Below are 14,347 nucleotides of genomic sequence, written 5' to 3'. Positions count from 1 at the left end.
AGAGCATCTCCAAAACAACAGGCAGGTCTTATGGGGTGTTCCCGGTATGCAGTGGTCAGTACCTACCAAAAGTGGTCTTGGAAAAGGACAACAGGTGAACCAGAGACAGTGTCATGGGCGCCCGAAGGCTTAATGATTCACCTGAGGAGTGAAGGCTAGCCTTCTGGTCTTATCCCACAGAAGAGCTACTGTAGCTCTACTGTACTACTGTAGCTACTGTAGCTCTAAAACTGCTTTGCTGAATAGCTGCAGACCGGTCAGAATGTCCATGCTGATCTCTGTCCACCACCAAAAGCACCTATAAAGAGCATCAGAACTTGACCATGGAGTAATGGTAGACATAATACAGGGATGCAGTCTGGAAAGATGGCAAGCCGTCTAAATTAGTTTAGGATCTGTGGGCAATGTTCAATTGGGAAACCTTGGGTTCTGGATTCATGTTAAACATTGAGGCAGACCGGCTCCTACCCAACAAGATTTATAGATCTAGTCTCATGCCTCCTGAGATACACACTGCTGGAAAAAAATATCTCAGATATTGCTTTAGTCTATGAGTGCATTCTGAGATTTGTCACTTTTCTGCCTTTGGTAACACTGATGTGGTGGATGCTTCCTAGCTGGTGGAAAAGAATGGCTATTTCATTAAAAAGTTCCTGACTGTAGCCGCAAAACTTCATCAGCCCCCAAGTACCCCACCCATCAATGGAAAGAGATCGTCACAGGACAGCTGCTGAGCAGATATTATTTGGTAGAGTGATGGATGGCTTTCAGCACTGCAGTGACACTGCAATGTTAGTGGCACTGGCAGAAAGTATCAGAGTGTGTCAGACACAGCAGTTCTGCTGGGAGCTTTTATCACCTCAGTGTGGGTGCTAGGTTGAGATTGGTCCACCACCCAGAAAAATCCAGCAGGTCCTTTGAGACCTACTTGTCCTGTGGCCGAAAACCATCCGATAGTGAGGAGTTGGAGGTTGATTCACACAAACTGTGCTAAAATACATGAGCTCTCTCCAGTCATACGCCTACTAGCTCTGGGTTTCTAATAAAGTGGCCAGTTAACCCCATTTTCTTATGGGTTTTCTATGGGTTTTATTCATGTCTTATGTTAGCATTTCGTTGGTGTTGCTGTTTTATTGCATGTAGTAATTGTATGTGTTGAAAGGCGTCACAAAGGACAGTGACTTACACTTGCTACACTACGTTTTCTCACACTGTGTAAAGCCTCTTAAGTATGTGGTGTTACCTTTTTAACAATGGCAGTACATTGGGAAACAGCAGCATTATCTAAAACTTGCAGGTGTGTCTCTAGACTGCGTTGTTGGTCTCACGCTGTAGGCCCACACCCCCGAATCAGCCACGTTCAGACTTGCTCTGCTAATGTGTGAAGGGGGGAAGAAGGACGAGAAAAATATTTGGCAATAGTGAATGAGTGAATGATTCAGGGAGAGACAGCAAGGCTCACGGAGAGGTAAATGTTGAGGTGACGTGTCTTCATCTTAATCCATTGTCTATTGTTGGATTTGCACATGCAAATTCTGGATCACTCAACCTTGCTGTTTTGAGACGATGCTATAATTGCAGCTGGCAGACAGTGACACCAGTTGAGCGCATTGGGTAGAGGGTAATAAATGACCATGCTCTGTTCATTGAGGTCAGTTAGAGTCTGTAGAAAGATCATATGAGGATGTGCATTGTTTTCCAAAGGGGGGGGGGGTGGGGGGGTGGACGCGAGACTCATTCCAGAGATCTGGAGAGGAGAAAGAATGCTCAGTCCAGCTTCACTTTTGCTGTTACTTCATGTGTTTGGCCTTATTTAGCAGAATTCCTTATTTCATATCATGCCTTCGACTGAAGCATAGTGACTGTTCCCTGTCTGTAAAGTTTTGGTTATGTTACCTGCAAGCGGAGAAACTAATATAAAACAGTGAAATCAGTGTTGAAGGAGACCTATTTTACTTAGTATTCCCAATAAAACAAAACTGAGGGGGGTAAATAACCATTACCAGCTTATTTTGGGGGTGTCGATTTTGTATGTTAGCTTAATAACCACTGCGGCAATTGGCAGAGGGATGTGTAGGGGTGTGGCTTTCTATGGCAAAGAGGAAAGGTTAACAATGGCTGCCGTTCAGACAGACCGCACATGTTCAGAGTCACCGAATCATTAGCACCAGCCACCCATGCATGCCCTTACATGTTGCCAGTTGGTGGAACATAGTGGGTAACAGCATTGGAACAACATTGCCTCCCCATGGCAGACTGGGGTTTGATTCCCAAGCCAGTCAAGCATGCTACACCAATAAGAGTCCTTGGACAAGACTCCTCAGGCTATATTCTTTTGCCTGTGTAACATGCTTCAAGTGTTAGTCACTGTGGATAAGAACGTCAGGTACATTGCATAGATGTGAATGTAAATTACATTAATTGGTGTTCAGCACAGAAACCTTTTCTTTAAAAAAGTAGCTTTTTATTGATGTGTTAGCGTTAGCCCGGTAATAGAGATTGGCCGCATTAGCTAACAGCAGTGAATGTTCAGTCAATTTAACAGAGCAAAATCAGTATTAGTATAATCAGACGTTTGTGACAAAGGAAGGAGAGACACTAGTCCATAGAGTAACTGTCTCTACTGTCCAGGTAAGGGTTTCTACTAGATTTTGGGGCATTGCTGTAAGGATCTGATTGCCTTCAGTAACAAAAACGTTAGGGAGATTGGGATGTTGGCTGATCACCACCCCACCTCATCCTCAACTCATCCTAAAAGTATTGGACATAGCACCATCCATCATTCTAGAGAACACAGTACCACTGCTCCACAGCTCAATGCTGTCAGGAGGGTTATACCCCTCTAGCCCACACCTAGCATTTGGCATGGTGCCAGTAGATTCATGTTTATCTGCTCTAGATAGTCCTATTCTATTGGCATTAATTCTCTTCAGGTACTACACAAGCTGTGTGTGTGTTTGTGTGTGCATTTGGACATTGGTGTCAGCAATGGGTGCAACTTCATGTAGCTAAATGGATTCATTAGAAGAGGTGCCCACAAACATATAGTGGACATATAGTGTATGAATTCCACATGTGAGCATTACCCTGTAGTCAACATCACCTGCTAACTTCTAATATTTCTAAATCATTATTATTCATAACTCTATTATTCACTATTGGCATACTGCACTGTTGCCATCTTCTGGACAAGCCTAAGCAAATTATGAATTATGAATCTATGAATTTCCGACAACGATTCTGGCCCAGCCTTGAAGGAAGCTGCTACCACTTTAACTGGACACTGGTTTTACAACGTCTGCATTCCAGAGGCCATGGCATCCTGTTGGGGGATGTTCAGACATGCTGGCCCTTTAAATTGGTCAGTGGTTTAAACAGTATTAACCAGGTTTGGTCAGATAAAAGGTGACGTTTCACTCACAGAGAGAATTGGAAATTTAGAGAAAGGTAGTGAAAGAGACTCCTTGGAGAGACCTTTATTGTGCATTCTCTCTCTCTCTCTCTCTCTCTCTCTCTCACTCACACACACACCTACTCTGTATATTACTGTCTATTGGTCAAGTGATATTATTAGTATTTTATTCCTTGTATTTCCTGTGTCCTTAAATTGCCTCATAACATAATTCTCTTAACTTGTAACAAGAAACTACCTCAAACCAACGTGAAGCTTAACCTCCTGAACCACATTCCTCAATGTTCCTAAGTGGGTGATGTTCTGTATGTTCATTGTCACTCATTTAATTCATTGCGATATCAGTTATGTGCCCAGGGCTATCTGGGGCATCTGCCATGTCACTGCAACAAGGTGCAACAGAGTTCCTAGAAAAGCAGAACCTGGAGAACAGAGGTTAAAGAGCACATTGTATCACCTCTGTAACTATAAGGTTATTGGCTCATTTTCTTTAAACTGTCTTCATACGTGTCCCCATTCCTGTGTTCTGTGTGCGTCTTTAAAATGTAGGTTATCTAGGCCGCTGTTTGCTTTAGACTGTTGTGTATGTGTGCCGTGCTGAAATAGGGATAGTCACATAAAGTACATAGTCTCAGGGCGGGCACAGTGACTGATCATACGCTCTCTGAGAGGGAAGAGTGTGCAGTGTGCTGATTGAACCTAACGTAGCAAAGAGGAAACAAAGACACGTTTCGTATAATGATAAAGTAGCATGAGTCAGTGCTACATTGCCAGTTTCAGGCCACAGTTCCTGTGATGATGTTATCAGGAGCTTGTCAGGTCAGAAGTGTGCACAGCTCTTTCTAAAGAAGAAAGGCATGGAGGAATTAGCTTCCCATACAACACGTTTATGTAACAGTTCTTTATTGTTCGTTTAGGCCTCGCTTTTCAGTTCTCTGAGAGTTTGGGGAACAGAAGGTTCTATTATGGTCGTTAGACAGCAGTGAATGTCTCACCCCTTCTACCTACTTGTCCAAACATTTCAGGCTGTACTGCAGCACTGTAGTAACCATTTCCCTGCTGTATTTCACCTCATTCTTACACTCATACATTTTTTTTATTTATTAGCAATGACTAGTTTTGGGTAGGGCCTACTTTTGCTTCAAAATAGTACAAGATGTTGAAACGTTCCTTTAAGATTCTGGTCCATGTTGACAGGATTGCAATCTACCTCTACCTGTTCTACCTCATCCCGAAGGTGTTTTATCAGATTCCTTATCAGGTGACTAAAAAGACCCCTAAAGATCACTGAACTTATTGTCATGTTCATAAAGCCAGTTAGAGACGACTTGTGCTTTGTGACTTTGTGGTCATGAAGGGATGAACATTCAGGGACAACAGGGGCACTTCTTGCTTTACTTGTTTACTCAGAAAATACTCTTAGCTAGTTTGTATCGACTAGGGTCCAAAAGTTACCTCTAAGCTTAGACACTACTAAATACAAAAGTCAGTATGGAGACCACAATATTCCACAGTACTCTTCACCCAAGTACTCTCGGAAGAAGTGGGTCTTCAGTCAGGGATTGAAGACGCCAAGCAATTCTGCCATTTGGACACCCAGGGGAAGTATGTTCCACGACTTAAGTGCCAGGACAGAAAAATGTCTGGATGCTTGTATTATTATTATTATTATTATTATTTTGTATTGTTAGATTAGTAATATTACTGTCACACACTTGCAGGTCATGTGAAATTGTGATTTTGACTTGCATGTTAGGTAGATAGCTCAGGGTTTTAAAATGAGTAGTTTTCTGTTTTACTGGCTAAATCACAACGCTTATTTTGCATGCTTATTATAACCCCTTTTGCTAGCATAGCATGAATAAAGGCTGTGCTAACGTCATGCCTTTGTTAGTGCTTTTCCTTCAGTGTTAGAAGTGGCTTTAACCAAAACATAAATCCATGAGCTGTCATTGCTTTGTCTGTTGCTTGGCTGACGTTCTTTTAAATACTTAGAAGTGTCCATTATAGTGTCCATATAGTTTTTGGAAGGATTCTAAGGCATTTTGGGAAATGTAGTGCCTTTAAATTAATTTTCTTTTACCACTGTGGTATTTGTTGGGCACAGCAATATTTTACTGGGGCACGTGCCCCACTAAACGGGCTCTAATGACACCCTGATCAGCAACAATACTCAAACAGACTGTTGTATTCAAGTTATGATAAATTGGTGGCCCAAAGTGTGCCAAGAAAACATTTCTCACACAATTACACCACCTCCACCAGCCTGGACTACACAAAGCTGGTTGGGTCCATGCTGATTTATGCTGTTGGTGCCGATTTCTGACCCTACCATCTGTGTGCCTCAGCAGAAATCGAGATGCATCAAACCAGGCTGCGTTTTTCCAGTCTTCAGCTGTCCAGTGTTGGCTGAGCCTGTGCCCACTGCAGCCTCTGAGCAGCTTTCTGTTTGTGCCTGTCCCTTGTTGCATTTCAGCTTGAGAATTTCAGCTTTAGAAATTGCAATAAAATATTATTGTGGGGCCACTAAAAACATTCACCGTTGTTGAAAAGTGTGTCAGTATTCATAAGAATGAGTGACCAAGTGCTTGGGTAAACATCATCCTACCAGGAATTGCCTAAGGATGTGTGCCTTAATTACTTACTTGTAACAAGGAAAAAGAATGTAAGAAGTGTTTGTGTTTAAGGGTGCAGTCAAGTGGTTTGCTTACACTGACATGGATCAGTGGTTGCTAAAGTTGGGCTTGGCACTGTGGCCAAATCTCTCTGGCACACCAGCGTTGTTGGTAGATAAAGTAATTCTTTTCATTAAAAAAGAAATAGTAAGCTTTAAGGCCCAGGATGTATTCTAGAGAACATTATCACAAACCACCAAGGAATGGAGATAGACAATCAGTAGGGTGTTTCTCCTGTTCTGCACTGCCATCTCTAGTCTTGCCAGCACTCTGACACACCCTTGATATTATTTAAGGCTATGGCCAATCCCAGTGCTTAATGTTCACCTGCTTTATCCATTCTACAACCACCTTTAATGGGTGTTTGGGGTCATTGGCCGGTTTTAAACACACAGTTCCAGTGTGCAAGTTTCATCACTTTAGCAAAACCGTTGCAAAATAGGATGCTACCAACACATGTTTAACAGTTGGTGCAGTGTTCTTTCTTGGGTTAAGGCCTCTTGGTCCAGGGAGACCCAGCAGCTTCCAGATCATGGTATGCCTGTACATTGGTGGTTCTTGTGGTCCTTCCTGACCATCCAAACCAATTTCTTTTCACCACTTGATTAATTATTAAAGTTTGTGTATGTATATTTTTTTGAAGCTGTATGTGTCATTTTGATCTGGTGTAGAGTTCAGCAGCTGTCCCAATGGCTTCCAATGGTTTTGGTTCCAGTGGTATTTTCAAAGTATACAGGGAATACACATATGTATATAGGGAAACACATCAGTTATTGTGAGGTAACGTATTGCACATAACAGTAGCCAGGCTACTTCGAGAAGTGAGTATTTGTTTAATTGCTTTGCCCAAGGCCTTAAGAGCAGTGTACTACCCCTCCATATCCGTCTTTGCCCTCCTTCTTTAACCTCCTCTTCCTGCCACTGCGGACCATCTGACTTCCTGATGGTCCTGGATAAATACATTCAATTAAAATGTGTGCGTAAGGCAACTCAGCATGTCAATATACAGTGGGTGTGTGATCATCACAGCGCAGTGTTTGCCACTGAAGCACTCCCAGTCTATACACACAGTATTCTGTGGCAAAGACAGGGAAAACAGGGCGAGGGATTGCTTTGAAAATAGTGCCGAATGATGGGCTGGTGTGGGCTGTGGAGGAGTGTGTTTGCGTTGGGAGGTGGTTTCCCTTTGGCCTGATCTATGAGTGATATCACAAAGCATGCACAGGGCTTTTGGGATTCTTCAGCTCAACTACAATCTACCTGCTGTGCTCAGACTCACTTTTCAGTTTACGAGAGTTTTTATGGAGAGCTGAGAGTGCCAAATCTCAGCTGTTTCCCTTGGCCTTCATGTCCGGAGATGTCAGCAGAGTGCTAGGCGTTCACCCTCTACCTCATGAAACTGTGTATTCAGCAGCAACCTGGCCTTGGCTTAGATATCTGGCCCAGATATTTATCAGACTAGCTCATGCTTTTCATTTTTCTCAGTTTATTCCAAGTGTATTGCACCATACTGTTGTAGCCAGTATTCACATGATCTTCCCCGTATGTAGCCCAAATATAGTAGACACTTTTGTTACTGGGGACAAGAGCGCCTTTCTAAGAATTGTCTTTCTTTTGTTCTTGAGAAAAGTCCTAACAAAAAGTCTACTTCAGATTGATGATGTGTTTTTAAACCAAAGAATTGTTTACAGCTCTGCTCTTATAAAGATGAACCCCACTGTCCCAAGTAAGAAAACATTGATGAATATCAGAACCTTTGTATAACTGTGAGTGGGTTTCAAAAAAGCATTTCTTATTAGGAATGGTTGGTGAATTTGGCCCATTGCTTCTTTACTTTTGCACTGTAGCTACAAGACTAATGAAGCTAACAGCTAACAATCTTTTGTTACAGGTTTATTGGCTCAGCTAAAGTCTATTTGAAAGACTTAGCAAGTGGACAAGCAAAGTCACTCCCTTCAAAAAACTTGGCGTTGCTCAGTGAAAGTGGGCAGAATATTGGAGTAAGTGTTTCTGTGTTTTATAAATAAATTTTTCTCTTAGCAGACACATAGAGATAATATAGATTTTAGCAGAAGCAAGGTCCAGTATAGTTTTAGATAGTGCTAGACAGGTCCTTTGGTTCATAACAATAGTGGAACCCTTGTTAGGGCTATATAGAATACTTTTTTACACAAAAGGTTTTCATTGTGTATGAAGAAGTTCATTTATTTCAAATTGAGTTATGCGTCTGTAAAGAACCACTGCCCTAATTAACGCCTTAAATCCTAGGTTTATTTTGAGTTTTACACATTTTTACAATCAATGATTCAGTGTCTACAATAAATTAATTAGTGTCTACAATAAATGATTCAGTAACTTCTATAAATGAATTAGTATCTAATACATATGATTCAGTAACTGCTATAAATGATACAGTATCTAATATATATGATTGAGTATCTAATGTAGATGATTTAGTGACTGCTAAATGATTGAGCATTGATTATAAATGATTCATTAGCTGCTATAAATGATTCAGTAACTGCCATAAATACATTAGTATATACTGTAAATGATTTAGTATCTAATATATATGATTCAGTAACTGCTATGAGTACTTTAGTATCTAATATGAATGATTCAGTAACTTCTATAAATGAATTAGTATCTAATACATATGATTCAGTAACTGCGATAAATGATTCCGTATCTAATATATATGATTGAGTATCTAATATATATGATTCAGTAACTGCTATGAGTAATTTAGTATCTAATATGAATGATTCAGTAGCTGCTATAAATGATTCAGTATCATCTGTAAATGTTAGGGTACAGCATACAGGCCTGCAAACAATCATTTAGGGTTAAAAAGGATAAAGGACCTTTGAAGAACTACTTTTTTTGAAAGGGACCTTTTTAAAAAGGGTTCTTCAGGGTGTAGTGAAAACCAAACTGTTGCGAGCCATGTTCGATCTTATTAGTGAATCTGCCTTTCGAAAACAAAAGCAAATAATATTTCAATATGTGATAAGTGATAAGTTCCATTTGCGGTACTGTGGGGACAAAATCAGAAGGAAGAGGAAGGTCAAGGGAAAAGGTAAAAAAAGTAAAGTTAAAAAAAGTAACAACTGTTACTTCCCACTTCAGATCTGAACAAATCCATAGCTAGAAGTTCTTACTGAGAAAAGCAAAGATCAGATCAGATCGTACTGCTGAAGCTACTGCTATTCTCAGAGCAATGGACAGACTGCTCCAGACCAGCTAAAATAAAGGTATAGGGTGAAACATCTGATAATAGATTTAGTTGTTGATGCTTCAGTGACTGTTTAGACTGGACGTAAGGGAAATGAAGGGTGGGCTCTCTGCTCTCCTCTGTACTTTAATAGCCAATGAACCAGTTTTACCACAGTTTACCACAATACTCATTTTTAAAGCCAAACTTTCTTTTGTCCTATTTGTAGGGCACTATTGACCTGCTTATCGGATATGAACCACCAGCCAATGCTCCTCCCAACACAAATGATCAGCAGGATGGCGGTGGGGCCGGAAATACAGGTATGCTGTTTTCTGAATTAGCTCAAGTTTGTCTTTTGTGGGATGGATTTGGCTGTGGAGCGCAGAGCAGGTGAATATAGAGGGTAGCAGGTAATATAATGGTGGATCAGTCAGGGTTGAGCAACTTCTTGTGTGCAAACAGTTTTAATCCTCTTTGGAATGCTGTAACACACCTTTTCAGTGTTTCCTAGTGGAAAATTGCACCATTTTGTGCCAAGTATTACAGGCTTGCTAACAGTTCTCATTACACCAGAGTAAGTTAGAACACTGGCTTCTATCACTGGCTTTAGTTTTTGGTGCTTACCATTCTTGTTAGTTTGGGAACTTCATGGTTCCCGTATTGAATGGAAACAGGCAGTTTACAGTGGCTGAATAAGATTATTATCCAGAATAAGTATCTGTTGCGGTCAGTTATCTACTGTTTCTGACTGCTGAGGTTATTTTTTTCATGTGTGGCAGTTATAGAAGCAGTTATAATTTGGACACAGACTATGAAAATTGCTGTTTAAATGTGCATGTTGTTTATTGAAAGTGTATTTATTTTAAAATATCTTGTAAAATCTCTATTCCTGTGCCTGAGTTTATCTGGACATCTAGTTTAAATGGAAGTTTTCCAAAGTTCTGTAATATTATTTGGCTTGGTTGATGAAGCAGTAAACAGATATCATGAAAATATCCTCATGTAAATATACAAAAAGCAAGCTGTACTTCCCGTTGTTGCAGGGCAGACCTTCATCCCCCCAAAAAACGCTTGCATGCTTTTGTCTTGTAGTGTCATGCATGTACATCTCCATCATAAATGTACTTACAAAAATGAATGGTTTTTGGCCGAAAACGTATCTATGAACTAGCCAAAAATATTTTAGGCATCAGACAGTGTATTCATAATCATTTTATGTAATAACGTTCCTTGATGTACATTTTAGAGGCAGTAAATGCTTTAGATGTTCCTATTATAACCATCCTTTTGGAAAGGAGCAGTTAATATATTTACATTTGAACTATTTGATTTTGCTAAAAGATAGTATGGTAAAAATTTCCCCTTAAAAATACAAGTTCAAACTACTTTTTAAAATGTACTTCTTGATGATCCTTTGAGCAGGTGGTGTTGATGGAGGAGATGTCACTGACGTGGGGGGTGCACCATCCTCCTCTCAGCAGAACCAGAGAGTCCAGTGGAGGAACAGAAAGCAGCGGCCTTTATCCAATAAACCACAGGATTTCCAGGTAGAGTCAGCAGTTTGATCTGATTACTGATCTTTAGGATAGCTGTTAAATGCCTCAGCCAATCTCAAATTTCACTGATTCACTTTAGTTCATGAGTTCATGAGGATCTTTGAGGTTAAATACTTCACTTTATTTGAAAATTAAACAGATATTTAATTACTTAATTGAACACTATTGTAATATATAACAGTTGATTTAAAAAACAATCACCACAGTGGAGTCATACATTTTTACACCACTAAAATGGGTTTGTTCAGTTCAACTTCATTCCTCAAATAAACTTTATGATCACTTCTACATCTGCTGTGCTGTATGTGAGTAATGTGAGAGATCCATGTTATTTTCTCATGATCAAGATCCGAGTCCGGATCATCGAGGGACGCCAGCTGCCGGGAAACAACATTAAACCTGTTGTCAAAGTGAATGTGTGTGGAGACACTCACAGAACCCGCATCAAAAGAGGAAATAATCCATTCTTCGATGAGGTACAAAGATTTATTCCAATTTTAACGTAGACATCACAAATACAGATCCTTTCTGACAAATTGTAATCTTTTCTGGCATCATAAATTTAGATCCATTCTGACAAATTCTCATGTTTCCTGACATCACAAATACAGATCCTTTCTGACAAGTTCTATTGTTTTCTTACATCACAAATACAGATGTTTTCTGACAAGTTCTAATGTTTTCTGACATCACAAATACAGATCCTTTCAGAAAAAATGTTTTCTGACATCACAAATACAGATCCTTTCTGACATCACAAATACAGATGTTTTCTGACAAATTCTCATGTTTCCTGACATCACAAACACAGATCCTTTCTGACAAATTCACATGTTTTCTGACATCTCAAATACAGATGTTTTGTGACATCACAAATACAGATCCTTTCTGACAAATTTCATGTTTTCTGACATCACAAATACAGATCCTTTCTGACATCACAAATACAGATCCTTTCTGACATCACAAATGCAGATGTTTTCTGACATCACAAATACAGATCCTTTCTGACAAATTCGATTGTTTTCTGACATCACAAAAACAGATGTTTTTTGACATTACAAACAAAATGTGTTCTGGCATAACAAATACAGATGTTTTCTGACAAATTCAAAGAGCACAATATGAGGACGAAAATTTCATTCCCCACGTTCTTTAGGATTTCAGTCTCAGTCTTCAAAACACAGTAATGAGAGATTATATGAAAATGTGTTGTATAAACTACAAGTATCACAGGTGGGCTTTCAAAATAGTTTACAAAATTGTTTTTCAAAAAAAGAGAAAGTACCCCCTTTAAGTCATGCCTTGAATGCTTGCCTTTGCTTAAAAGTGGATATTTGAATAGTTGTCTCTTTGCAGATCTTCTTTTACAATGTCCACATGCTGCCCTCAGAGCTCTTCGATCAACATGTCAGCATACGGGTAATTGCAAACATTTAACACTGAACATTTAACACTGCTGAACATTTCAGCAAACAGTACTGTTCTCAGTAATGGCCTTGGACACTACTATTATATCTACCATTATTTCTACAATTCAATATATATAGCTCTTTTTATCACTCTGTACAACTCTGTACTGTCAGCAGCCATAAGAAAACATTTCATCATGTTTTTAAGCATAAAATGTGTCCTCTCTCCTTAAAAATCTTTAGCATAAAGATAAGAAGTAGAGATTTTAGGCTCAGAGTGTGTCAAAACACTCAGACACTATATGTCTCTATATGTTTGTGGACACCCCTTCTAATGATTGCATTCAGCTACTTTAAGTTGCACCCATTTCAGACACAGCTTATTTAGTCCCTGTAGAGAAGTACCGCCAATAGAATAGGACCCTAACGCCAGACGTGGGCTAGAGGGTTAAAAACCCTCCAGCATTGAGCTGTGGAGCAGTGGAGTTGCATTCTCTGGAATGATGGTGCTTAATCCAATACTTTTGGATGAGTTGGGGAGTTGGGGATGAGGTTAGGTGGTGATCATACAACATCCTGACCTCACTAACACTCTTGTTGCTGAATGTCAATGAAATCAAATCCACAGCAATGCTCCTCTGCTCACAGCAAAATCCAGTAGAAAGCCTTATTCCCTGGACAGGGGGTTCAACAAAGGCAGGATAAACATTTTTAATACCCTTCATTTTAGAAGAAACTTTGAATGAGCAGATGGCTCAATACTTTGTCCCTATAATTAATGTATTATACAATTTCATATATTTGTATTGCAAATTCCTGCGAATTGTCTATAACGGTTGGTTGCTGACACCAGGGAAGGTAAGAGAGAGGGAGCTTTACAATGATACCTGTAATGACATGGTGCAGACAGCTGTTGCAGTGCCGCATGTTGCATTAGAATGCTAACTTTTAGTTTATTTCGAAGAAATCTACAGACAAAAATAAACAAAATGCAGAAAAATAACCATCCAAATGTTCATTTTTTAATAGTATAAAAAATACATAGACTTATTTATTGGCAAGTGCATCATAAAAGGATGTTTTTTTGCCTCCCTTAATATTTATTTTTGTTTTTTATTTTTAGAATTTAACCTGTTTGATATCTCAGTAGGCATGGTGGGCAGGTGTGTATTGCTGTAAATCGTATTAGGTGGATAGCTAAGTGCTGTTCTCTCTCTTCTACACTGCAGGTATATAATTCATCGTCCCTCCGAGCTGACAGCCTCATGGGAGAGTTTAAGGTAAATCCAGTCAGTCTATATAAAGTATTTCATGTTTCTGGATCCATTCATATTTTTATGCCTATTCTTGCTGACTTCCTTTATTCTTTCTCAGATTGATATTGGCTACATTTACGATGAACCAGGTACGTTCCAGATTCTTTCCATGATTATATTCACGCATTAGTTTGCATAATGTCCAGTCCTTTAATGGCACAATGTGTGGCTTTCTGACTACAGCTCACTGCATCATGAGAAAATGGCTGCTCCTAAACGACCCAGATGACTCCAGCTCTGGAGCAAAGGGCTACCTCAAAGTCAGCATGTTCATCGTGGGGACAGGAGATGACCCTCCGGTACTGTTTTGTCTGATTGTGTCTGCACATACCTTCACTATAAACTCACAGTCGTCCATAAAACGGTTCTTTTTCAAACTGCCACACTAGTGTTTCTTTAACCTGATATAAATAGTGTAAAAGAAACTGTGTAAAAGAACAGTGAAACAGAGTTGCAGGGTGATCTTTCCCATTGCCCCTTCTATAGGAGTCTGTCTTAAGTAGATTTGTGTGTTTGATTAGGTAGAGAAAACTGATCGAGACACTGATAGCGATGATGTGGAGAGTAACCTTCTGCTTCCCGCTGGAATTGCTCTGAGATGGGTCACCCTGCAGCTGAAAGTGTTCCGTGCTGAGGACATCCCCCAAAGTAAGCCAGTCATTCTTCAGTTATCAACATGTATTTTTCTCTGAAACACTCAGCTCAGTGCTATAGATCGCTAGACAGCTTTTTACTAACACCCAAGCCTTTGTGTCAGTA

General features: G+C 39.8%; 1 protein-coding gene across 1 annotated transcript in view; it reads left to right on the top strand.

Annotated features, from left to right (window-relative positions):
• The window catches only part of myof (myoferlin), a 56,452-nt gene that overhangs the window by 6,244 nt on the left and 35,861 nt on the right, over positions 1–14,347 (top strand). Inside the window, exons 4-12 of the mRNA XM_072667734.1 lie at positions 7,979–8,087; positions 9,531–9,624; positions 10,727–10,851; positions 11,208–11,336; positions 12,220–12,282; positions 13,502–13,552; positions 13,647–13,677; positions 13,772–13,887; positions 14,110–14,236. Of these exons, the coding sequence (XP_072523835.1) occupies positions 7,979–8,087; positions 9,531–9,624; positions 10,727–10,851; positions 11,208–11,336; positions 12,220–12,282; positions 13,502–13,552; positions 13,647–13,677; positions 13,772–13,887; positions 14,110–14,236 (845 nt within the window). The remainder of the gene's footprint in view (positions 1–7,978; positions 8,088–9,530; positions 9,625–10,726; positions 10,852–11,207; positions 11,337–12,219; positions 12,283–13,501; positions 13,553–13,646; positions 13,678–13,771; positions 13,888–14,109; positions 14,237–14,347) is intronic.

Source organism: Salminus brasiliensis, chromosome 22 (assembly GCF_030463535.1).
Source record: "Salminus brasiliensis chromosome 22, fSalBra1.hap2, whole genome shotgun sequence".
Taxonomy (NCBI): Eukaryota; Metazoa; Chordata; class Actinopteri; order Characiformes; family Bryconidae; genus Salminus; species Salminus brasiliensis.
This window is presented reverse-complemented; position numbering and strand designations above follow the sequence as displayed.